We start from the raw sequence: 26,671 nt of genomic DNA, 5'->3' as shown, positions 1-26,671 counted from the left end.
AAGACTTTCCTTTGACGTGATGTGGTTTACCAGCGTGAAACTACAACCACAAACTTTGAATTCTCAAGATGTGAGATGAAAAGATGATCTCAGCTGACTGTTCCTTCAGCTTCGATTAGCTGCAGGTGTTTCCAATTTCAGTTACGTGACCCACTGTGTTCACAACCATGGTGACTAACTTTTTTTTTTATCACCATCCATATTCCTGAGACGGAAACAAAACTCTGATCGTATAGTGTCTATAGATGAAAAGATTAATTATAATAATCCACTCCACAGCAGCTGGAAATAGATCAACACTGAAGCAGGATGTTGTTCTGCATGATCTAATGAACGCTGAGTTATTATTAGTCTTTGTTTGCTCCAAACTGCAGTTTGGTTGCAGCCTGTGTGATTGTCCGACTCATCACTTGTCATCAGTCTGAAGCAGCAGCTGCAGCTCAGACATGAAACATGTTGGCTTCCTTCTTCTGTCTGTCACGCTGACTTGTTTTCATTCAGACTTAAGTGAGTTTTAATTAAAGGTTGTTGTTGTTTTTGCTGTGAGTTGCAGAGTTTTGGAGATATCATCTGTAGAAATCTTTGTCTTCTCTCCAGTCTAATAGACTAAATGGCACTCAGCTTGTGGTGCACAAAGCACCAAAATATACATTTCAGAATGTTAAAACGGTGTCTTTTTCCAAAAGTCATCAATTTTGATAACTAATTAATCATTGTGGGTCATTTATTAAGAAAAAAGTAGTCAAACTTCTCTGATTTCAACTTCTTAAAAGTGAATATGAAGTGGTGTTTTCACTTTTTTACTACACTTTTTCACCATTTTCTGACATTTAATTGACCAAACAGCTAATTGATTAATACTGAAAATGATCGACAGATTAATGAATAATGAAAATAATCATTTCAGGAAAGACTTGAAAATATAGGTCCAAACATATTTGGACCTATATTTTCAAGGATTAATTAAGCATTTTTAGTCCTTTTTTTAAATTATATATATATATATATATATATATATATATATATATATATACAAATTCTCTGATTTCAGAGATTGATTTTTTTGAGTTCTGGACAAAACAAAACATTTGAGGACGTCATCTTGAGCTTTGATCAACATTTTTCATAATTTTCTGACATTTCACTGAGAAATAAATCAACCATCTAATCAATGACCGCAGCAATAAGAAGAGAGATATAATCTTAAAGCTGAGGATATATTTTCCATATCAGCATCAGAATAAACACTGTACATACAATAAATCCATACACACAAATAGAGAGGTCGCTACAAAAACGGCTGATGTAATGTACAAGTGATCCATGTTTCAATAATCAGTGAACGCTGGTTCTTTTTGATGCAGAAAACTCCCCCAGTTCTTCTTCTGTACGACAAATCGCTGTCACTCAGTGTTTACGCATCATTTCCTGTCAACCAGAGCATTTTTCCAGGGAAGAACTACCACGCATTTGGGATTTTGTCCCAGCAAACAATGACAGTTGTAATGAATGACAAGTGGAAGTAGACTGATTCACTTTGTTGTCGTTGTTGTTGTGGACTTTTTGTTAATATAACTGTTTAAAATTGTCACAGAGACACTCTGTCAGGCTTGTTCAGAGGAAAAATACCAGAGAAGAAAAATGTTTATTAGCCAGAAAAACCACAAACCACCACCCGCTGTGTGAGCTGCATTAGAACAACATTCATACGAAACTGCACGGTCATGAAAACTTATCTGATCAAACATGACAATCACCATTTCAGATCTCTCCCACTGATTTCCAACAAGATAAATATGGAAAAGCAAAAAGAATTAGAAGTAAAATGTCATAAGTAAAATGCTGAAGAACCCTGAGCGGTGTGCAACATCACAGCAGCTTCAGTCTTTCTGGTGGTTGAAAGAAGAAACAACCTGAGCTTAATAAAGACTTCCTGCACTTTTTCACAAACAAGCCGCAGATTTTTCTCTGAAAAGCTCACAGCTTCTCACTGTTTGTGCAGAAAAAAACCCTCAGCTTGAATTAGTGCAGTTTTTTTTAGAATTAGTGCCTTTGACCTTTAGACTTTCATAGTTTTGAACTCTGTTTTCTAATAACTGCTTTAGTTTGCCCATTTCACATTAATTAGAGTTAAAATTAATGCCGAATGTTCACCAAATGAATTTGGTGTCTGTTAATGATGGTAACAGATCATCACTAATCTTGTTGAAGGAGTAGACGCTTAAAACAGTAAAACTGACTCCAATATTAATGGAGTCTGGTGGGCAGATGGCAGGCAGTGACTGAACTCCAACTTTAGCGTGTGTGTTTTCAGAGCAGTGGGCTTTTGTTTTCAGGAAAACAGCTGATCAGCTTACAGTGGAGGACTTGTCCTCGCTTGTTATTGTCAAATTGTAATGCTATGCTTGTCTTGCGCCCCTTCCTGCGCTTCCGCAGCCACTGGGATCAGCCGCTGTGCAGCACCAAACGGTTCAAGCAACAAAAGTTCGGCTCAGAGCGGCGCATCACTCAGCGCCAGTTTGTATACTGTCACAGAGAACAAAGCATGTTGTCACTGATGCTTACTCACATTGCATACAGTTAGGACAAGATATTATACCAAAAATGCTAAATATCATCTTAAACTAAGACAAGATCAAATTTTAGACCTTAATGTTTCTGTAATGAGTGTAATGAGGCCCCTGGTTGAAAAATACCATTTAAACTTTATTTGGCTTCTCAGTAAGCACCAGTTATTGTTGAAGTTAAAACTGGGCAAAATTTGATTGAAAAGTGAAAGTTTTTGGGAGGTCTTTAGGCTACATATAACTGCTAGTTGACAATATAATCATTTAAATGATCTTGTGACAGTTACACAGAGCCAAAAATTGGACATTTTTGACCTTCAAATTCACCACCTTGATGCAAGTGATGCCTTCAGGTTCCAAAGCAAAAACTCAAACTTATCAAAACTACACTGCTGTGACATTTTTAGGCAAAAATGTGAAACATAAATAAAATAAAAGTATGAATTAAATATTACCACTGAATGTTTAACAAAAACAAATCCTGATTTCTTACCTGCAGATGTTTATTTACGGCGCTGAGGTCAGCTGCTTCAGGCGCAGTGGTCAGAGGCAGCAGTGAGGACGCGTCTTCATGATCTGTGTGTGTGTGCATGTGTGTGTGTGTGTGTTTATGCACAGTGACTTCAAGTGGTTTTATTGCTAAAAGCTAGACGTGTGTCTGTGCGTCCCCTCTCTCCACACACACACACACACATAAATATAGACCCTTCCTCTTTCTCTTTTTAGGTCATGTGTGTCTGCCTCTGTCTTCCTCTCTGCCTGCTTCTCTTTTATTTCACACAGCCACAGCCTCTTTTGGACACACACACACACACACACACACACACACACACACAGATGCATAAACAGAGTGGATGCGTGTCATGCATTCACCAGGCAGTTATTACTTTCCCCTTCCTCGGACACTCAGATTCCTCTGAAGAGGGTCGATGACCGCGTGTTGGTCGCTTCAGATAATCCTGTAATCTTTATTATTCCACAGTGAAAACTCTTCCAAAAGATCCGTCCTGGTGCATGTTTTTTCTTTTTATAAACACTGAATTCTGGGATGCAGATGCAGATTTTTTTTTAAGTAAAAGCGATCTAAACTTGATTGCACCTTCATTTTATGTTTCTACACATCATAAAGTTGTTTATGGTTAACAGTTTCCTTCTACTTTCTCTCAGTATGAGGGCTTCCTGTAATAGGATGTAAAAACAAAAAAGAAAGAAAACCACAAGAGTGACTGAACTGGTGATGCAACTCAGTTCTCTGAGAGGAAGTAATATATATTTATATAGTAAAAGTATTTGCTTAAAAAGCTTCATTATCAAACTGTATTTTTCATCCAAATTCAGCTGTTTGCAAGGAACTTAATTTACCTCTATTTTACCAGGAATTCCCGTTATGATGTAGGATCTATTTTACAAGATCATTATCTGGTGCAATATAACTTTTTTTTATCACGTCTCAACGGGCCTCATGCAAGAACCACTTGTACAAACAGATCTCTTGTATTTTTTTTGTAAGTTTTTCACTAATGACTGAATATTTAATTCTTGTGAAGACATTTTGAGTTTGAAAATGAATTATACTTCATAATTATGCTGACACAATCCTGTTTGACTACATTTCAAATAATAACTATAAATTCACATAAAAAGCCTCTTATTCTTTCTCATTCAGTGTGTCAGGTGTATATCTGCACATTCAGGTTTATAACGTCTCTGTCCAGGCGAACATCCTCACTTATTCTGTCCTCTGTCTCCATGATGAAAACTTCCCCTTACTTCTCTCCTCTCACTGCAGTTATAGATCCCTTCTTACTGCGGCTGTGGTGCATTTTGTTTTTTTCTCTGAAGTCATTCTCATATTGAGACACTTCTCCTTTATTTCAGTGACAGTCCAACCCTCAGGTACATCACATCACATCACTCGCTTTTCCCGTTTCTTTGCTTCAGCGGGTCTTTTAATTCCACTGCTGACAGATTTTCCTTCGTGGATCTTTGAAAGCAGGACGTCAAACTCCAAACTCAAGTTCTTCTTTTTTCTCTTTGATGCCATTTTCATGAATGAACACTTCCTGACATGTGGAGCAGGAAGTGTTTACACACAGGTGGATAATTCACACACTTTTATCTGAGGTTAGCAGCGTTTGTTGAAGCTGAAGTGGCCTGTTCATACGAGCCCTTTGTATGAAAAATAGAAATTTAAGATAAGAATACAAAAATAGTTTTGCATGAGGCCCAGTATCTGTTTCAGTCACTGCGTTACTACTTTGTCTGTTTAGCTTACATTTGTATTTAACTCATCTTACTTCTATTGAATTTACTCCTATTTATATTATCTGATGCTCTATTGTTGTTTTTCTTGTACTACTGTAATTTTGGAGCAATCTGGTAAAAGAATGTCCCTGGGGATTAATAAAGTTCTGTCTCAGTGGTTCCCAAACAAGGGGGCGGGTCCCCCTGGGGGGTCGCAGAGCCACTGGTGGGGGAGGATTATCAGGAAAGAATTAATTTATTTACTCTTTATGAGCCCTCATTACATCAAAAAATAGAAACCAGAGTTCAGGACATGAAGCTCCAGAAAAAACAGTTTTATCGTGTGTAACTACTTTGTTTATTCTTCCCTCTCTTTTTCCCGTGTCTTTGAGAAATGTGACAATATTGACTCACTTCCTTCTTGCATTGTCCACTCGGCCAATCGGGTCACTCTGAACAGGCCCGTGACCTCCTGATGCGGCAAAAGGTCACGACAGAAATATCATCATCAAGACAGAAAGAAGCCAAAACAGGATGCTGTTCAGATTCCCTTTAAACACAAGAAAAGACCACAGTTCTTCACATGTGTACACAAATGTTTAGTGCACATTTTACATTGCATTACATCTAGTTTTTTTTTAAAGATTTTGGTTGAATCCAAAGTAGTATAAATATAAAACTTTTCAGTATGGAATGTGTTTACTGTGAGAAAGTTTAGATTGCTGTAAGATTGTGTTAAGGGTTGAGTTCATTTGTTTTTTTAAGAATTGTTGTACCACATTTCTCTACCCTGAGTTCACTTTTTCAGTTCTCTTTCAGTCCAAATCTCACTTCCAAAATGCACTGATGCAACTAAAATCCCCTTTTTCACGCAAAAAAACTGACAACATTTTTGTTACTTCACTGCATGTCTCACGCCTCAGTGACCTAAAGACACCACCCACACAAAATGTTTGCAAAACCCAAGATTTCACCAAAAATGGAACGTCTCTTACATGAAAATGATTCTCAACTGTTGTAATATGCCTCCAATGGACTTAAGTACTTGTGTGAGTGTTTCTGCAACTACATGCAGAGTCTCGGCAGTGAAATTTTGGATTTATGTAAAAAAAATTCAAATGATTCTTGATATGTAAATATACACACAGTGATATTAAACATTTATGAAGAAGTTTATAGGTCCAAACTGTCGTCTCAATGTTCAGATATGTGAAATCAGTTAATAAAATTATATCCTGAAATTATTTCACTTTAAATTGTTTCATAGAAATATTACTTTACATCACGCTAAAACTATATTTTTTGTTTACTCGTCATTTATATGATTTTTATTTTTTTTAATCTAAATGCACCTGTCCTGCACTTTTGTGGCCTTAGTCCACAAGTCAGAGTTAACTTTTGTTTTGAAATCCAAACCAATCTACTTCCTGTGGAAACATAAGCTGACAGGTGAGCACATGGCTTTCTTCTGGAGTATTTATTATGTTTCCTCATCAAACAGCTTATTAATGTGATATTTTGAACTAAATTTTAAAAACAGCAGCCTTTTAACTGCAAAATTAGTAAAAAAAAAATTCTCCTGACTGCGACAGTTTAAAGTGTCTTAGTAAAGTGTTGTGGCAGAAACTATTTCAAGTCAAACAAATGGTAACTTCAGTATTTTTCATGCATGAAATGTCATAAAATGGTGAAACATATTGATCAAAGCTGAAGGTGACGTCCTCAATTGTCTTGTTTTGTCCACAATTCCAAAATATTCAGTTCGTTGTAAGAGGGGAGGAAAGAAACCAGAAAATATTCACATTTAAGGAAATCAGAGAATTTCTGTTGTGCTGATTGTGTGAAGAGATCTGAAAAAATGAACTGAGAAACGTGTTTAAACTGTGAGTGCAGACATTTGGTTGAGGTTACAAACAACAACAGTCAGTGTGTTTTAATGCTGCTGTGTGTGTGTGTGTGTGTGTGTGTGTGTGTGCGTGCGTGCAGACGTGTGTTACTGCTGAGTGAGTCTCATGTTTGTGCTGCCCTCTAGTGGCTGAACAGAGAAGATGTTCCTCAGATGTTGAAACCTAAATAGAAACACCACAACAAGAGGGGGAAAAGAGGACTAAAAAGTAAATAAAATAAAATAAAATAAAAATTCAAATATCACACAAAAAGAACATAACAGAAAATATTGCAAAACAAGGTTGCTGTTGTGGGTTTAAAATTTGAATTTATAGATTAGATTAAAGTTTAGATTACTGTAACATTATTTTCTACATCACACAATCATCTCTGTCAGAGGCAAAACTTGTATCTCTTGACACTATTTATTTTTCATAATTCAGCAGCTTCAACAAGAATTAAAAAGTGATGCTATATTTGACTAAGCAGAATTCACTTTTTTTAAATTTCCTGAAAAGTAACAGTTTTGGACATACAAGGTACAACCACATTTCTCTATACTGCGTTCACTTGCACATGTGAACATACAGTTCAAACACTTATAGTCATTGTATGATAACTTTTTTTGAGAAAGAAAATCAAATAAATAAAATAGGGTTGCAAATTGTAAGCATGGCCCTTAATCAGTCATTGTTAATAAAAAACAATCAATTAATCTTCACTAAACAAACATAAAAATGTGTTCATACCAAAAGTGTTTCTTTCCCCGTCAATCAAAACTTTATTTCCAAGGCAACATGTTGCATGTTTTCTAACAGCATTACACACCTCTATGAAACATAAAAACATAAAGGCCTAGATATTAAACATATATATAATTAAATATCAGATAACATTCGGACTGAGCTCAAAATAATAATCTTTTATGTTCTGTTATTGTTGTTTTTGTTGTGTTACTGTAATGTTGGAACAATCTGGCACAAGAATTTCCTTCAGGATTAGTAAAGTCCTGTCTTATCTTATTTCTTATTTCAGAAAAATTCACTGGACCTTGAAGACGTCTCTTACTGACTGATTTTTGCTCGTGGACCATCATGAAGTCAAACTTTCCTCTTGTTCAGCACTGTTTTTGACCAAACTGTTTTACTCGCAGTCACACTTTGTGTTTAGTTAACAGATATTAGCATTCTAGTCCTCACATCATCATCATCATCAGGCTCTGAATCCTTCCTGTCCATTGCAGAATACGTCCATTTCCACTTGATTGACAAACTGACATAAGTTTTCTAACGACACCCAAAGTCATGATTTCACTACAGGCACAAAGTCTTCGTCACTTCCTCATTTAAATATTCATTCCTCTTTCACTGCACAGAGAAATCTGCTTTGGATGAGCTGCTTGTGATCACTTGACAGGTAAACATACATTATAAATGTGTGTGTGTGTGTGTGTGTGTGTGTGTGTGTGTGTGTGTGTGTGTGTGTGTGTGTGTGTGTGTGTGTGTGTGTGTGCCACTGTTTTTGTACTTTTTTGTACCAGTAAAAATTGGAATTTGTTCTTTTCTAAATTGTTATTTGTTAAACTTTATGACCAAACTTTAATCTTTTAGATGATTTGTGTTTTCGCGGGACATTGTGTTGCTGTTTTGTGTCTCATTATGACTTTAGTTTTTCATTTTTTAAAGTTTGCATTGGTTGCAGGGCGAAACACAAACCTTCTCAGAACGTATCTCTCTTTGAACAATTGTCTGAGTAAATTCACTGCTATTTTTTTCACATTTCAGTAACAATGTTAGTCTTTTCTTTTATCCTTCTCTCTCTTTGTTTTACTGTAAACGTCCTTTTCTTCATCCTGGATTTAAACTCTTCGTCTCGTCCAGCAGAGATGGGTGTTGGTCTGGTGGGTTTTGCTTTGCTCATCGCTCTGTTGCAAGGTCAGTATTTCCCTGATTTCACATGACAGATATTTCTAAAGGTGGAAGTTTAGTTTTTTTTTTTGTCTGTTTGTCAAATCAAAGCTTCCTTATTAGTCAGGGAGAAAAAATCGAGCAATCGTTTGTATTATCGTTCAGTTTGCACTGGTGTAAACTCAGCAGTTGAATCTGTTTCTGTTTTTATTGCTTGTATCTGTTTTTACTGATGCTTCTTTTTTTATATTTGCTATTGACTTTGCTGCTGTAACACAGAAAATTTTCCCAGGAATGTCTTATTTTAAACTGGGGGTCTTCGGTGACTTTGGCAAAAAACAAAAAACATGGAACAGAGAGAATTTGTTTGCAGCTCCAGACAGATCTTTTTTGGGGGGTGGGGGGCAAACATTTTTTTTGCAGGCTGCAGACCCCTGTCTTCAACTATTAAAATGAAGTTGAAAGAATAAGGAGGAAAACTGTTGATGGAAGTATTTGTATTGTGTAAATTGATTTGTGTTTTAAAGTCTTGCATTTTGCTCCTCTAGGCGTCTTTTGTCAAACCTGGGATTTGATGCTGCCCCAAAGCATCGTGGGTATCAGTGGCTCCTGCATCACGGTGCCATGTCGTTTCGTGGTCCCCAAGAGTCACGAACAGTTTGTCCAGAACTGCACAGATGGCGGCATTTGGAGGAAAGGAAGCCTTGCAGGTCCTTTTGTCCTCCAGGCAAAGAGTCCTCAAACCAACACTATACAGGTGGGTTGTCACTTTCTTTGTTTTTATATTTATTGTTTGAAATTATGAATGGCTTCTCTCCATGAATCAGAAAAATAAACAAATTAAAATATAAAACAAAAGACAAACACCAGTAATAGCAGCTTTAAAATAGATTAAAGGTTATGTACGTTGTGCAGATTCTTCACATTTTGCAGGTTATTTAGAAGTAATGTGTGAAAAATTAATAAATAGATGCATGAAGTACTATTTACACTTGTGTCTGCAGTCTCAGACTGAGGGGTGTGTGTGTGTGTGTGTGTGTGTGTGTGTGTGTGTGTGTGTGTGTGTGTGTGTGTGTGTGTGTGTGTGTGTGTGCGTGTGTGTGCGTGTGTGTGTGTGTGTGTGTGTGTGTGTGTGTGTTTCGAGGTCCTTGCTGTGTGACAGTGTGTCTGCGTGGGCGTGCTCACAGTTCTTGTGGTCTGTTGTGTGTGTGTTGGGGCAGGGAGGGCTGTGATGGAGGCTGCAGCTCTTCACCACCCGATGCAGATCCCTCCGCTCAGCGACTGTGGAGCCGCCACGCCACAAGGTGGCGCAGTTAGTCAGGATGCTCTCAGCTGTGTTCCCATAGAAACTGAGCATCAGTTCCTGCAGGAGGTTTCAGCTTTCTCATCACACGGCCTTATGACTTCCACAGAAGCATGGACCATCGTTTGACAATCATAGAAATTATGAAATTATGTCTAATAATCTAAATCATATATTCAGAACATGAACAGGAGTTTCACCTCTGGAACCTCACTGCTGGGCTCTGTATGTTGTTTTAAAGGGAAAAGGAGAAAGTTGACAGAGCAAACACAGCTACTGTCTTTTGTAACATAATAATATACTATCCAAATCATTCATAAGCAGCCACCGTCTAAGAAAAGGAACAAAAAAAAAGTGCACGGGGTTAAATCAAAGAAAAATGAGAGGAGAAGCAGGACATAAAACATTTAATTAGTGGTAAACAACATTTTTTGCTTGTGGCCTCTTAAAATTAAGAAAAGTCTACTTGTGATCTGACTTCACAAGTTTTGATTTTAGTTCAAATTGTTTCATTCTGAGATTTTTACAAGACAGAGGCAGTAAAAGTGTCCAACATTTCACCAGAAAAAAGAAGAAGGAGAAGGTCTTGAGTCAAAAATAACAAAGGATTTTTTTCTCTCTCATCTTTCTCTTCGAGGTTCACTTGATTTTACTAGTTTTGTGATATTAAATGTTCACAATGTGTGACAAGCAGGCACAGTACTGTGGAACTGTAATGAATGAACACTTCTTTTTTTAAATTTTCAGGTGATCATAAACTAATGAAAACACACTTATGGTCACCAAATAAATTAAAGACTATAGAAAAATTTCTGGAAATATCAGTTTTATATCTGCAGTATGCCTTTTATAATTAATTTGAAATGTATATATTGTTGAGAGAGGGATGAGAGGGAATAAAGACAATGAGATTTCCTAAATGTATTTATTTCTCATTTATAAAGTATTTAATGTGTTCAGTAACATGTCGAGATAATATGAGGTGATGCAGAAATGTCAGTAAAAATGGTTATGAATGTTAATTTATGCATAAATTAACTCTTGATAAGGCTTATTATGAATTTTGGTTGTGATGGTTTGTCATTTTGAACAAGTGAGTCCCCAGAAAGAAAGTTCGGGAAACTCTGGTCCATCATTCGAGGTGTCATTTGCATCATTTTACACCCGTTTCTTCAAAACCGAGCATATTTGGTATCTTCTGAAAACTTCTGGACTTCACAGTAATTTAAATTAAAGTTTTGCACCAATTCAGGGGGAGATAATCGGGGACTTGACGGGGAAGAACTGCACCACAACGTTCCACAGTTTCCCACAGGGCTACAGTGATGTGTACTTCTTTAGGCTGGACTGTACAGAAGATCTCAGGTTCACTTTCACGAAAGGAGTCAACATTACTGTTCAACCAGGTATGAATGGATGAAGTGACTGTGTTTGTAATATTCTTTGAATTTTCTGCTGGATGTGTAAAAACCCACCTTTGTTCTCCCCGTGTTTGTGTCTCCTCACCGACAGGCCCGTCTCCTCCCCTGCTGACCTCTGTGAGTCAGCTGTCGGTGGGAGACCAGGTGAGGCTGCAGTGTTCGGTCCCAGTTTCCTGCTCCACCCTGCCGCCCTCCATCACCTGGCTCCCCCAACACACCTCCAGGCAGGAGGAGACACAAATGCATCAGGTGATGAACCGCTTATTCACTCACTCACAGCAGTGGACACACACAGGCGGGAGGGTTACTTAAAAAAAAGTAGTCACGTTACATAACTTGAATACTTTCTGTTACTTCTGGATTACCTCAATATAAAATATGGAGACATTGTTTAGCCTAGTGCTTGTAGGGCTGCAACTACCTATTATTTTCAGCACTGATTAGTCAGTTGATTATTTTCCCTATTAATGGATTAGTTGTTTGGTCCATGAAATGTCAGAAAATGTTGAAAAATGTTGATCGACGCTCAGGACGACATCCTCAAATGTCTTGTTTTGTCCACAACTCAAAAATATTCAGTTTATTGTCAAGAGAGAAGTAAAGAAACAAGAAAATATTCACATTTAAGAAGCTGAAATCTTTTGCAAAGGAGTAAGTGAAAGTAATCAATAGTGATTACTGATTACATTCTTTAAGAGGTAATTAGTAACTGTATTGGAATACATTTTGCCAACCCTGTGTATAACCAATAGGGGGCGCTAAGACAACAGCCTGAGCTTCTACCCACATGTCTGCCAAAGAAACCTGAATCCACAACGAGACACAAAAACAATAAGTGATTTACATCAAGTGAAAATATATAAAATTCTGATTAATTTCAGTGAAGAAATAAATATATAGAAGAGGGTTTTATATCTGCTACATGTACAAAAAGTCTTACCTGAGCAACAAGTTTGAGAAAGTGCTTTTGCATCAAAAAAGGACATGTAGAAGAGATGAATAAACTACTGAAGTATAAAAACACTATAAACTTGACCCATCATATAAAACAACAGATGAACAGTTTTTTTTTTAATATCAAACAAGGATTTTGCTTTTATTACATTATTTATAATTTACTAATTTACCATTTCTGTTATATACTACTTTATCATCCTCCCCCCAGGAAGAAAAAATAGCACTACTTCATTACTACATTAATTTTACAGCTATAGTTACTTTTAAATTACTTAGGTGCTTTAAAGATAAAGATAATATGCAATACAACATAATAGTATGTAAGGTATGATCTCCACTACATGAGTCATAATATTACTTTGATATCAATAGAGTGTAATAATCTGCATAATAAAAGTCATTTAACTCTAATGCATTATTTTTATAGTGAGATATTCTTAATGTAAACTGAAACACAGAAGCTGAAGTGTTGCTCCACTGTTCACTAATTCACACATATTTTACAGTGTCTCAATTTTCATCCCTGTTTTATAGGTTCAGGTTAATTTTTTTGTTTTCTTGGCTGCTTTTTGTCAATGTTTCATTTAACAGCTTGTGACATTCAAAGGGAAAATACACACTGTGTTTTATTTCATGGACATTTCAGTGATTTAGGTGTTTTCCTCTGCAGAGTGCAGACGGAGGGATGATCATGACGTCCACGCTGACCTTTGTCGCCTCGGCCGACCATCACAACCAGAGCATCACCTGTTCTGTCTCCTACCCGCTGACAAAAGGGGGCAGCACTGAGCCGTCTGCAGCCACTCAGAGGCTCAACGTCCTGTGTGAGTGTTTGTCTAAATGAAAATGAACCCTGCAGAATTAGAAACATATAGAAATAAAAGCCCTGATATCAAAACCTGTTTAAATAAAAGTGTTGTATAGTTTATTTAAAATGTCCTCAGCAGTAAAAGTAAAAGAAGCTAGAGTTTAGAAACTTCTCACATTTTCTTCTTCTACATTTATTTGACTGATACAGCAAATAACTCTAAACTTTATTTATGCTTAAAAAATATGTTTTAAATGTGACTATATAAATGTGTCTATTTGTTATTAATTGCCTTTAAATTTTGATTTAGTTCATCGAACTGAATTAATAACAAGCTCTTAAAGGCCTAAAGGGTCAAATTGTCTAATAATGAACAAAAAAGTAGAAGAAGTGCAAAAAAAGTATACAAATGTGTGAAGCACATGTGTGAAGGATGTTTTCTTCTTTCCTCTCCTTCTAATCATCTCATGATTTTGTGACCCTCTGGAGGATCCCGACCCCCAGGTTGGGAAACACTGGACTAAACTAACTTTATAAATAAAGTAGATAAACTTGCTCCACCTCAGCAGATATGATAATTAAATGCTCCTTTCACACTGATGCATTAGTACCAATAATCTCACAGTGTCATCTATGATGATAATATCTCAGTCATGAGGGCATTTTCACACAGTGAGTACTTTTATTTTGATATTTTAAAGGAATAATATGCAACATTTTCTCTGAAAAACAATGTATAGACTGAACTTTTGAAAACTATTGAACTATTTTGATAATTTGAGTCATTTTTTAAGATTTTAGCTTCTTTAAAGTGTTTTTTTTGTTGGTGTCTTTACTCTTTACTTGGTGTTAGTGACAACTAACTAGTGGGCTTTTTCCACCAACGCCGAGCCAAACCGGACAAACCAGACCGCACCAAATTGCATTTCTATTATCATTTTCAGCGTTTTGACTTTTATGGAGTGTCGGTACTTTACTTTTTTGTCCACCGGTGATGTGATGATTCTAAGTAGGATCAAAAACATATTCTGCCACACAAATATTTTATTTTGCACACTTTTTCTATAGTAATTGCTAATTTTTGTGAAAACATGGACGAATATATCTCTTCAGTCTTCTAAAATTATCCACATTAAACCGTTTGAGAAGAGGAAATCAGTTTTACTGTAAGTTTAAACCTTCGACAGAAGGTCACAAATAGACATTGTTTCGATTTAAGAAGTAACAAATGATAAAAAAAAGTTTGGGAGCCACTGGTTTAAACCACAGGAACTGTGCAAATACTTTCACAGCATGAAGTATTTTTACAAAATAATTACTCCTGGTTCATCACTGAAAGTAACTCGTTTTGTTCTCTCTGAACAGCTGAATAATCCCCAGATTTTAATGACTGCTTGATTGTTTTTACTGATGCTTTTGTTCATTCATTACCTCACCGACACACGTCTTTCTTCCTTCCTGCTTCATTATGAGGAATGCACTGACACTGATTTATCGCCCATTAAGCTGATGACTGTGTTAGACGACACAGCAGAGTGCAGTTTGGGAATACGGTCGACCTGTTTCAACATGACTTTGTCTGTCTGAAGGGGATTTTCTTTTTTCTTTCTTTGCACAGACGGAAGTGTTTCTTAACCAGTCAGTGTTTGAAGAGCTGAACTTGTCTTAACTTGGTGTTGACGGAAGTGTAACGTACCACTGAAGCATACGGCTGCACGCACGACACAAGGTGCCATTGTTGCAGGCAGTGGGACTATTTTTGTGACTCAGATCTTTTTTCCTGAGTAAAATATCACAGTGTAGAAATACTCTGTTATCAGCACTTTTTTTGCTTCATTTTTTACTAGATTTATGGGGATTTATTGAGAGAATATGGCAGACATTGATTATAATACTCACTAAGTATGTTTTAATTAGTGTATGATCACCTGAAAATAAGAATTTTTGTGCTCATGTTAACTTAGAATGGGCTGTTTATGTCCACAGAAGGCGCAGGTCCTCTTCCATGGAGCCCGCCATGTTTCTACTGTAGAGAACAAACCAAACACTGGCTCTAGATACGGCCCTTCAGTATTATTTTGCAAGGTTTGTGGCCACCATAGGCTCTACTTCACACTTGGAAGGGGAGGGTGACACAAGTCTGTTGCAATCTGCACCATGAAATGCGCTGCACAAAATCTACTAATATATTGTCAATATCTCTAAACTTTCTTTTTAACTCTCTGGGTACGCAGTTCTTCCAAACCCCTTTTGCATCCCCTCACAGACAACATAACATGTTGATGTTAACAACGAGCTTCTGCTTTTCATGAACCTCGTTATTAAACATCTGTAAGATATGGAGCCGTTATGTTGAATCACTGTCTGTTTTTTAACAGATGCTCCGAGATCCACTGTGGCAACACTGAGCACGTCTGGTTCTGTTTCTGAGGGACGTGTTGTGATGTTTACATGTTCGAGTGATGCCAACCCACCTGTGAGCCTCTACACCTGGTACGCAGTCGACACCGGAAAGGTTCGATAGAATTCACTTTACTTTATTCACCTTTTGTGATTTAATTGTGCAGCTACTTTTTTTTTAACATGTGTAAGATCTTTCAGAAACATTTCTTTCATCTTCTCTATGTGACCAAAAGTATGTGGACAATCTTCAGATACATTTGTGTAGTTTTAGTCTGGAACGTGCACAGCTGCACTAGCAGAACAGCCAATAGGAGCGTCCGGTCTCTGAGATGACCTGTGAGTAAGTCTACCTTCACAGGCCAGATTTTCTGCAAACGGAGCCAAGCAGAGGTGCAGAAGCCTAATTCTCTCTCAGACCACTTTATTTACAATATGTTGAAAGGTTATTATGGAATTATTGCTCATTGATGCCATAAAAAAAACATGCAAGCAGGTTAAAAAATGTGGTGGAAAGTGCAGGTGCAGGTTGTTGCAGCAGCAGATTTTTGTCCATGGAATGACAGGTTTATAGTTTTTTACAATTGCTTAGGTGTGATTTTGAAATCAGGGTTTATTTTGTCAACACATTACACACAATTCACCCAGCCACACACAACTCAGACCTTTTGCGAAATGAAACACTTCATTCAAAACTGATTCTCTCTTCGCTAACAATTCCTGGAAATCATATCTTGTAAACACACTTTCTCTCCTCCTGGCTTAAGATGTGCATATAAGGAGGCTTTTTTTCCCTGGAATCGCCTCTCCTTCTCATCACAGTTGAATAAGAAGGCTGAAGGAGAAATGCTGGTCCTGAAGGCGAGTCAGAAGGACAGCGGGGTGTATCTGTGTGAAGCTCAAAACCAGAAAGGCTCTCAGAGGTCCAGACCCGTGTTTCTGGAGGTCAACGCCACCACAGGTAAGTTTAATCTTTCTTTTTTTTTTTTATCTTGACTGTAATGTTCCATCCATAGTGCTCTTACTCCGGTCCTCTGTACATGCACTGCCTTGTCATTGTGCTGCAGGTCATGACTTTATGATTCAGAAACAGTCAGTGAATCAGTGAACTTTGTGAGCACTGATTCATAAGTGAAATCCATGTCTCTGGATAATGATTCGCCTGCTGATGCAGGAATCTGTCACAATGTAAACAAGGGAAATCTACAGTAAGTACCAAAACAACGTGCCGCAGAGCATGTGTTTCTGTGAGTGATTTTTGTGTGTTTTTTTGTGATGTATTTGTAATTCTTGTCTATAGTAGACAATATGACATTACAAGACATAAAGCTAAAAAGCAAAGCTAGGACATAAAGTGAAAGGGAGGAAGTAACTGAAAGCTACAAAGTGAAGTGAGGTGAAGTGAGGTGACATGAAACCTACAAACACAGTCAAGTTAAGTGCAGTGAGATGAAGTTAAATGGCATTTGAAACCGGCATGACCAGCCTGTTTTCTGTTATGACTGCAGAAAGAAGCTCAACTCATACACGTCTTCTTTGGAATGTAGCCACAAAACTATTTATGACCAAAATCAAAACTACAGTGGAAATTACTCTTCACCAATTCAGCTTTCAATATGTGTTGTCTATTTGTCTGCATCTCTATCCTGTGATGAGCTAATGGCATTTGAAAGAAAAAAAAAATTAAAAATTCTTAGAATGGCCCTGGGCTAAGAGTCTGCAGTGTGAAAAGCCCTTAAGTGAGTCAATTTTAAGATTTGCGGTAAGCTCACAAACGTACACACATCCAAACATGATACATTCTGGATGCTGGACACATCTGAAGATGATATTTGTATTATCTAGTGAGCAGACTTCAGGATTTACAATTAAACAATAACTTTATGAATAGACACGTGCAGTATCACCGATATTTAAATATGGGTGTTAACTGTTTGAATAATAGAGCTGAATGATCAGGTGATGTAAAAAAAATAAGGAGGAAAATGGATCAGATGTCAAAAGGGAGAAAATCCCCATTAAAACTCAGTTAATTGAGCTTAATGGGAGCAACATCAGTGAATTAAAGGTTATATAACACACTATCTTACTCTATGCACATGAAATAAAAAACAATTGTATGAAATAAATCTGTGTATGATGCACTAACATAAGTATAAATTGATCATGCAGACAAATAATTAACTTTACTCTGCATCTGATTATTTGGAAACAAAAAGTAATGATGGTAAAATTACATTGCAGTGGTTAAATAAAAGATGGTGTTGTTTCCAACACTGTACTGAAATTCTCCAGTTCCTGTTGATGGGCGAACAGATGTTGCCTCCCACCCCCAAGAGGTCATCTGACAGTTCTGTGGAAAATGAAAAACATGATGTCATCGGTGAGCTTCTTTTCACATGCTGTGCTGTCATAGTGCACACAGGAACTTTAAAACAGCACTATACCTATTTTTTGTTCACTGAGAAGCGTAGACCTGCTGTAGGACTACAGTGTATTGTACTCTGATACAGACTGATGTATAATTACAACAGTCTGGTGTAGAAAGTTGAAGACGTACCTCATCTCCGCTCTAAATGTCCATATTATGGATGCTGCTGTGTGGCAACTCAGGCTGAGTTGGACTCTGTCCAGCCTCCCACATCATCAGGCCGTGGTTTATGACATGGTGCACTAAAGTGGCTCTAATGTTGTCCTAAATATGTCTCAGTCTATTGCCTGGTCCCTGCCTTTGTTTTTGTCCTTGTTTTTCTGTCAGTCTTCCTCTCGCTCTTACTACCTCCATATTTGCAAAGTTCTCATAACAGGTGAGCAGCGTAAATGAGGTCTACTTGTGTATTTGTAAGACTCACACTGACTGGTGCATTAGTGGGGTTGAGTGTTTTTGTGCACATGTGTGAACCCAGTTGCAGGTCTGTTTTGCATTTTGAATGGCAGTGTTTGCCCAGTGATTGCAGGATGTTTCATTCTTTAACAGTGTCTATTGTCAGAAACAGTGTAGTGTTTCACAGGAAGTGTGTTACAGAAGTGCTGGCAAAGCAGAAAATGTGTTTGTACTTATGGTGCCTTTGTTTGAGGCATGCTAATAAGACTTTAAGGTTTTGATGTTTTTGTCTAAGTAAAGAAAAGTTAAGTGAGGTTATATTAAGTGAAGTAAAGCTACAACATAAAGAAAAAGGGTTGAGGGATGTAGGGGTCACAGAGAGGGATGAAGGGTTTGAGAGATATAGGGGTCAAGGAGAGGGATGAAAGGGTCAAAGAGAGGGATGAAGGGGTTGAGGGATGTAGGGGTTGAGGAGAAGGATGAAGGGGTTGAGGTGAGGGATGAAGGGGGTCGGTTTGTCGTTGAGCTGCAGGGCTTGGAACCCGAGGCATGAGACTTCAGTACTTTGTCCCCCGAGGTTCCTGGCGGAAAACCTGAGAGAATGAGGGGAAGACAAATGAACTCCCTGTAGAGAGAGGAACCTGGAACAGATGACGTTGAACCTGAGAACAGAGACAAATGGGAGAGGGTTAGACGTCCCCTGTAGGTATGCACAGGCACTTGGAGTAGAGAGGTGACTAATTAACGAGACAGGTGATTTGGGTTTATAGGAGGCGTAGGTGGTTTAATTAGTGAGATGCAGGTGATAGAGTTTGGTAGAGAGTGGTGTGGTCCTGTTCCTGAATCTAGTTATAAAACTTTATTTAAATGAGGTGATGTTAGGTGACATAAAGCTGCAAACTAAAGTAAAGCAGCTGTGGAGGCTGTGGTGAAGCTTTAATATTTAAGTGCATAAACAGTTATGTTTTGGTGTCAGTATGTAACATTGGGAAACTTGATTTTATTTACACAATATATTCCATTATAAGTGCCTATTGTATGCATGCAGGAACAGGTAGCATGCACCGATGGATATATTAACTAAAATACAGGAAATGCAACAATAAAAAAGGAGAGAAACTTAAGAGAAAAGAGCTGCAGTGCAGGGAAAAAAATCCATGAGACCCAACCTATCTGGGAAGGAAGTCATTTTAGAAAATAAAAGACATTCTGGGAAATGGATAACTTAAGCAAACAATGCAAGTTGAGGGAAAATGAATTTGACAAAAAAAAAAAAAAAAAAAAAAAAAAAAAGTACCTGATTGCAAAATTACTTGGAGAATGCATCACAGTTCGAAGAAATCAAATGGGAAAAAAACGACATGAAATAATTCTTACTGGTTATTTCTGCAGATAAATGACTGTCAAATTTACTTTCCTCTGTATTTCAGGCAGCAGTGATTCAGTTGGGTTGATTCCCTACATCATATGTGGAGTGGTGTTGGTCCTCTACATCCTCACTGTGGTTGTGGATGTGTACAAGTATCGAAGGTAAGAATATAGTCAGTTTGACCTTTGCATTTCCCCCCTCCACAACTGTTCTCCCTGCCTAAACTATTGTTTTAGAGGCATCATTTTGTAGTCAAGGAAATCCTGGATAGTTCAGACTATTTAATGTGGGGTTGTATGAGATACTTACTGATATTCAGCCACCAAACTCCACTGGCCAATTTACTGATTTTACTCTGCAGAACACAGGAGCTGCTCATCTACCGCTGCCTTGATTTGGTAGTTTGTTTGTGTTATTTGTGTTATTGTGTGACTTTGTGTGTTTTAAAAGTTTGGATTCACCAAAGCCAGAGTCAAATAACAACACAAACAAACTAACCGATCAAGTAAGCAGTGGACCAGCAACTCAGTAAAATTACTGATTTCGCCTATGGAGTTTGGTTGGTTTGGCAAGAACGATATTTGGCTAATGTAATGGTAGTTTCCCATCAAAAAAGGCTGTTTGAAGGCAAGGTAAAGCTGTGGAAATATTCTAAATATAGTTTACACTTGGACTGATATAGATTTTTTAGGTTGCCAGCATCCCATTTGTCGCTGCAGTACATTGCTGCAAGCTTCCATGCAGGTGCCTAATGATTTATACCTCATACCTCATACTTCAAATAATCCAAACTATCCCTTTAATATGATGTCAAAATAAAAAATGTAGTTTAATTATTAGACATTGTCAGTTCTTGATAACCCACATTCTGGTAATAAAAAAAAAAAGTTTCCTAATCGTTGTGGGTAACTTTCCTTCTCTGTTTTTCTTCTCCTGCTGCCAAGTCTTTCCAGGAGGCTGAAGGTAAGAGGAAATTTTTCTTTTTAAAGGCAGACAGACAAGAGACAGTGTGAAAAAATGTACCACACATAAAGCACTAATACGGCAGATCTGATAAGGAGTTTTGACATCCACACCACGTCACAGTGTAGTCACAGTCTCGTCTCACTGACATCCTTGTCCTACTCTCTGTATCACTGAAGCAGGAAGTAGGGATGACTAATCTCTGAATGTCTCAGCATCATTTTTCCTTCAAGTGAGTTCAGAAAATAAACAATTCCTCTTAAGAAGGCAAAAATAAATTATACTGCATGTGCTCTGGGCATGATAAGGAAGATAAACAGTTTTCCTAATATGAGAGGATCACAACATGATTAGTAACTGAAAGCTGGGGTATTGGCCGGTTGAACAAATAAACACCCAACTTCCAATTAATGCCAGAATGTTTACTGGAGTCTTCTTCATATAACAGTGGCTAAAATGTTCACAACAAATCCTTTTGTGAGATCGGACTTTGGCTCTTGACCACCAGGGACACTTTAATGATGAGACCTTCGAGGGTAAAAAGCTTCTTCACAGGAACGATGGTGGATGGTGTTGAAATGTTGACGTGATCATGTGGAATTTGTTTATAAATCCAGAAACCCAACTTGACCACCGAGACCCTCGCCTGTCCGTCCTCAAAGTCTCAAAGTCACACTCAGAGTCCTCTCTGATGACAGGTGCAGGTGGGGGGAGATTTTTGCAGTAAAAGTGGTAAAATTTTAACAGTACTCTAACATTCATAATTTCATCTAAGTAAAAGTACAAAAATATTTTCAGAAACATGTACTTTAACTATAAAAAGTAAAAGAACAGAGCTAGATTATTATATATCATATATTTGCATTATTATCATCACTTGTAGTGGTGAAAATAAGTGCATTTACTCGAGTACTGTACTTGAGTACAACACGTTTATCTCTTAAAACCTCAATAAAAGTTGTAAAAATAATTGTAATATATAATCATCATAAACTGAATTAATTATAAATTAAACTAACATATGATGTAGTTAAAATAACTCCACCTGAACCAGCTGTAACTATTAAATGCTGCTAGTGCAAAAATCTAATTATTTAAGTGAGGATTCTGTATTATGATTGCTTTTACTTCTGATGCTTTTGTTGCTACTTTTGTATTTTGCCTAATTTAGTGATGCAGATAATGTCGCTGATTTCTGATGCATACATGTGTGAGCTAACAAGTGAGCTGAGTGACTGAAGATAAAGAACTATTTGAAAAACGCCTTCATCAGTCCCATCCTCTATAAAGCAAAACAGCTGTGTTTCCATGGAGAATCAGCCCACTGGAAATTATTGTGATAAGTTATCTAATAAAATGTGTTTACGTGCCTACAAGCTTTATCTGAATATAACCTAATATAGCTTTATTCTGCCTGCTGTGAAAGTCGAATAATATCACAGAAATTTAACAAGTGGTTCCGCCTGTAAATGCTGTTTTCAACATGTAACCACATCATGTCCTGGGAACAAAATTTGATTTTCTGCTGTTCCTTCTAAATAAGCAGTAATCTCAGCAGCAAATCCATCCTCTCTTGAAGTCTTCGGACAGGAGGAGCGTGTAAAAGTTGTTAAAAGTCAACATTGAGTTCAACAATCTCTTAAAAAGGGATAGTTCACCCAGAAATGAAAACTGAGGCAATATCTCCTCACCCTCATTCTGAATGAAGGTCAGTTTTTAAGTTTTCAGTCCAGCGTTGCAGAATCTCCCAAACAGTGTAAGTGAATGGTGACCAGTTTTCTAAACGGGAAAAAACAACAGAGAAAAATGTCATGAAATGCCTCCATACTGTTCGTCTGGTGTAATCCAAGTCTCCTAAAGTCCTGACATTTCGTTCACTTGCGTGTGCACACCGTCACGCCACACACACACAGGTCAGACTGCGCACACGCACACATGGATGTGGCTCCATGGGAAGGATCTGCAGGGAAGATTCAGGCCAAAAACATGGTGTAAATGACGTCTTTCAAGGCAACTCAGCATGTCGGGGCCTTGGGAGACTTGGATTACACAAGATGAGCAGTATGGAGGCACTTTATGTTTGTTTTTTTTCCGTTTTGAAAACTGGTCACCCTTCACTTCCACTGTTTTCTCTTCTAAAGAACTAAACCTAATTTCAGTCAGCATGAGGGTGAGTAGATAATGACTGAATTTTCATTTTTGGGTGAACTTTCTCTTTAAGGTCTCCCACAAAAAAACTGCATCAGCCACAGACGCATTTCTGTTTCTCCTGAAAAACTTGTTAATGTCACGCCCACATGGGGCAAATATGCACAGAAAGAAAATATTTATTACCACCAGAGAGAAACAAGTGTAGTAAATGTTTACATTATTTGGCGCTAATATTTGCCTCTCGAACATCATTTAATGTTCACACCGTCCCACTCAACCACAAAACTTCCTGGTTACATGAGGCATCTTTATTCTGATCTGGCTTTTATTCAGTTCTTAGTGGAATATTAGGGTCCACGTGTTGCTTTGTGTTTTGTAATGTTCACTTGCATTACACACATCTTAATCAATATCATTGGCTTTACCAGGCATTTCCAAATCAAGATTACTGCAGGAAACATATTTCACTCATTGCATTACTAAAGTTTTAAATCACTCATATCGTATGACATAATCAGTTTACTTTCTTTTCACTTCCTCTTTTTTCACTCAGAGGAAGTCCACTCTTTGAACAGTACACAGAGTGAAAATTGATCAAATCACGTCCAATATAAATATCCACAGCTGCAGGTTGGATTGTTTTAACACCAAACATCAATCATGCATAACTTTGTATACATTTGGGTCTCTGTGTCTGTATCTGGGTTGAAAGTTTAAATGTTTTTTATTGCATGAATTTGAAGGAGGATGTTGGTGTCCTCAAGTGTCTGTGTTCTGTTTTTTCAGCAGATTGAGCTGAAGGGTGAACACACCTACGCTGATCTGAGGATCAAGGCCTCTGACTACGACCAACTCCAGGTATCTGCACACTCGAATAAATATTTCCTTAAATGCTCCTGGTGTTAAAATCAGACAACGCTGAGTTTTAACAACACATGTCCTCCTACTGTGGGTTACATGTGAAAAGCAGGATTGGTATTGAAAACAAAATTTAAAGGAAGCAGGAAGAAGAGGGTGATGTAACAGGTTTTCAATCAGTGTTTTTCATGTTCAGACTTGTTGAAACATGTTCGAACATGCCGGGGAGGAGGTGAAAGGTGACAGCATGCCAGGGTTACTGCAGGGCGAGTGAGGGTGGCAGGATGTGAGACGACAGGGGAGTTAGAGCGCGGCAGACTAAGTAAATATGAAATTAGGAATTAACTGACATTAGGTGTGTTTCCATCCACCTGTTTTCATGCTCACATGAAAAAACCTGACAGGAAAAATGAGGGGAGGTGGAAAAGTTGGTGTGTCAGTAAAAGCCAAATGTGACAAAAGTGCAACTGAGACAGATTCTGTGAATAAATGCAATTTAAATGTCCACTGAGGAGATGAGGAGGCAAATTAAAAAATGAAACAAACAGAAACCCCATATTTCTATACTGTTTTTCCATGGTTCACCTCAAAATAACAATAAAACAACACATTTTTCCTCTGGCCTGTAGCGTCCATCTACTTTCTCTCAGCTAGAAAGAAAAGAGTTCCTACATGAAACTGCTTATAACAATGTCTGTGCATTATCTTAAGTTTCTGAGCCGTGATTTTCGGAAAGAGACATCACTGTTGAGTTTTTTTAGTCCAATTTTATTGGAGAGAATACAGACATCAAGTGAACTGTCCTTCTAAAGTTTGACTGGCACTCTTTTAATTATGTCAGTGGTTACCAAACTTTTTCTGGCAGGCCCCCCCTTCAGAAGCCAAAAAGAAAAATTTGTTTTAAAGTGCTAAACTTCTTCTTCACCTCTGCAGCACCACAGTATTTAATTTAAAATGGTATTTTCACACACATTCCACCTTTAGCAAATGCAATTTGAAGTTTCAGTAAAATTTTGATTAACTGTTCAGCCCTAACAGTAGTGATTGGAATGCATATTAATTAACATTCTTGCTGATATTCTTAAGATTCTGTCAAAATTTCCACTGTATTCTGATGGAAAATGAGCTATTTTGACAAGATCTGTTTGTTGTTCTATTTGTTAATTTAAAACTCTCTAATAATTGGTTGGCGGGGTGTATAGTTAATGAACTCCCCCTCACACTTTCAGTAAGTAACTATTAATAAATAATTTCTTTTGTGGGCATTGCAAGTCCATTTTACTCCACTTTCTAATGTGTGTGTCTCTTTTTAAATCTTAACAAGCCTCGACAGCTGAAAACTGAGCCCCTTCCTGATGTTCCCAACTATGAGAACCTGCAAAAATCAGCCAGCACGCCAAAACATCAGCTGCAGCCAAAGCAGACCTGAAGGAACAGGCTGAGGTTTTCATCAAAGCGCTCGAAACGTATTTTCTTTTAAACACAGAAGGACTGCGGCCACTTTCATTTTTTTTTTCACTGGCTTCCATGCATGACATCAGTCAGACTGCTTCAAACGATTTTCTGTATGACACACAAAAATGGCTGCATCACTTCAGCCTTGCTGATTTCCAGTGAAACGACAACAAAAAGCTGACACCTGCAGAAGCTTTGATCTGCGAGGTGACACACAATCTTGTGTAATTTACCACACATAAGCACGCAGGCTGAAGATGTCAAATAATTTCTGTGAAATCAGCAGAGGTTATACTGATACTGATATACTTTTATTACTTTTCTTTTTTCCAGACTCCTGACAAAACAGTCAAAGAAGGTTTTAGGTTTGTTTTCAAGCTTTCAGTTTTTTGGCACCAGTTAATTTGCTTCTTTCTAAGCCAAGATAGACTGTGACGAAACACCTTGGATAGGTTGCATGAACTGGTCTTTACTAAGCCTGGTCCTATCTGGTCGATCTTTGTGAAGACAGAGAGGAAAGATGAGTTCCTGACCGGATTTCCTGCCAATTCCCCCACAAACTGGGGAAAAGTTTAGTACATGACTTGCCGAGTTATCTGTTGATATATATATATATACACAGGAATATGGCAATAAAGGGAAATGTTTGGTTGTTTTGGTTGCATATCATTTTTTCTTCACATTTAATTTGTAAACTGGTTGTAATTGTTAGTTAGTTGCTGTCCACACAGACTGATTTGGATTTATTGGCATTAACCCAGATAAGCAGACTTAGATAGCAGCAGGTCACTTGAACGCTAGTCTCATCTAACCCATCACCTCGATGCAACAACGTCAACCCTCCCCCACCTTTAATAGTGTCCATGTTTTTTCCACATATAAATTAAAAGCTCATGAACACATCGAAGTTGGAAAAACAACCCAGCTCCAGAAATGCAGCATTTACTGTGCCTCATCTTAGCAATGCATGTCCATGTGAATGTCCACATGATGTTTGGCTACTAGTGTGCGGGCAATTTTACAGAGGATTGAAAAAGGAAGGCAAAAAAAGGAAAGGCATCAAATACACATATCAAAATAAGGAAATTAGTAGCAGTCCAACATACTAACAAATAAACAGAACCAGTCAGCTGATTGAAATGATTATTTCAGTGGAGAGAGTCAAAACACAATCTATGGAAAAATATATTAACCTGACACATCATGTGGTTTGTCACATAGATGCTTCTGTGAAATCGTCCTTAGAAACTGTTTGGAAAAGGGCAGGCACTCTCAAAAAAACACGTGGCAGGTGACTGGATGAACCATCTGTCTATCACATCAAACACGGGCAACTTCAGCCAATAAAATCAAAGTTTATAACTTGAGGTCTGGCGAGATCAAGTCTCGTGTGACCTTGTGATCTCCCAAATCCAGATGCTTCGCAAGGTAAAGAATATATAGGAACATATAAATTTCAGTTTTAGACCTGCTTAAACCTGGACAGCCCATACTTATTACTAATTCATCAAATATTTTGTGTGTGACTCATACAGACACACACGGAGTCCATTAGCA

The 26,671-nt window shown here is 37.6% G+C and overlaps 1 protein-coding gene across 6 annotated transcripts; it reads left to right on the top strand.

The window, feature by feature from the left end:
- Positions 1-8,052: 8,052 nt before the first annotated feature.
- Positions 8,053-25,721, top strand: LOC146313481 (B-cell receptor CD22). 6 transcript variants are annotated; one of them, XR_014772102.1, is made up of 13 exons: positions 8,066-8,114; positions 8,582-8,632; positions 9,154-9,362; positions 11,161-11,314; positions 11,421-11,578; positions 12,957-13,110; positions 15,473-15,609; positions 16,317-16,455; positions 19,749-19,848; positions 20,632-20,650; positions 23,588-23,659; positions 24,984-25,321; positions 25,448-25,721. XR_014772102.1 is itself a non-coding variant. In XM_084739853.1 (12 exons), exons 2-12 carry the CDS (start codon positions 8,584-8,586, stop codon positions 25,086-25,088), a joined length of 1,296 nt encoding a protein of 431 aa, XP_084595979.1. In that variant the 5' UTR covers positions 8,053-8,114; positions 8,579-8,583; the 3' UTR covers positions 25,089-25,721. The 6 variants fall into 6 exon arrangements, 4 of the variants coding, with proteins under 4 accessions (XP_084595979.1, XP_084595982.1, XP_084595978.1 ...); XM_084739853.1 differs by having other exon boundaries at positions 8,053-8,114; positions 8,579-8,632; positions 24,984-25,721; XR_014772103.1 differs by lacking the exons at positions 24,984-25,321; positions 25,448-25,721 and adding an exon at positions 16,562-16,702 and having other exon boundaries at positions 23,588-23,608.
- Positions 25,722-26,671: the final 950 nt, after the last annotated feature.

Source organism: Lutjanus erythropterus, chromosome 16, assembly GCF_056507025.1.
Source record: "Lutjanus erythropterus isolate fLutEry1 chromosome 16, fLutEry1.hap2, whole genome shotgun sequence".
Lineage (NCBI taxonomy): Eukaryota > Metazoa > Chordata > Actinopteri > Lutjaniformes > Lutjanidae > Lutjanus > Lutjanus erythropterus.
This window is presented reverse-complemented; position numbering and strand designations above follow the sequence as displayed.

What these genes read in the sequence shown, in the direction of transcription:
- LOC146313481 (XM_084739853.1), top strand. Translation starts at nt 8,584, where the DNA reads ATGGGTGTTGGTCTGGTGGGTTTTGCTTTGCTCATCGCTCTGTTGCAA. An exon ending in GCTCATCGCTCTGTTGCAAG is followed by an intron (nt 8,633 to 9,153) that starts GTCAGTATTTCC and finishes TTGCTCCTCTAG; the next exon opens with GCGTCTTTTGTCAAACCTGG. An exon ending in TCAGAGGCTCAACGTCCTGT is followed by an intron (nt 13,111 to 15,472) that starts GTGAGTGTTTGT and finishes GTTTTTTAACAG; the next exon opens with ATGCTCCGAGATCCACTGTG.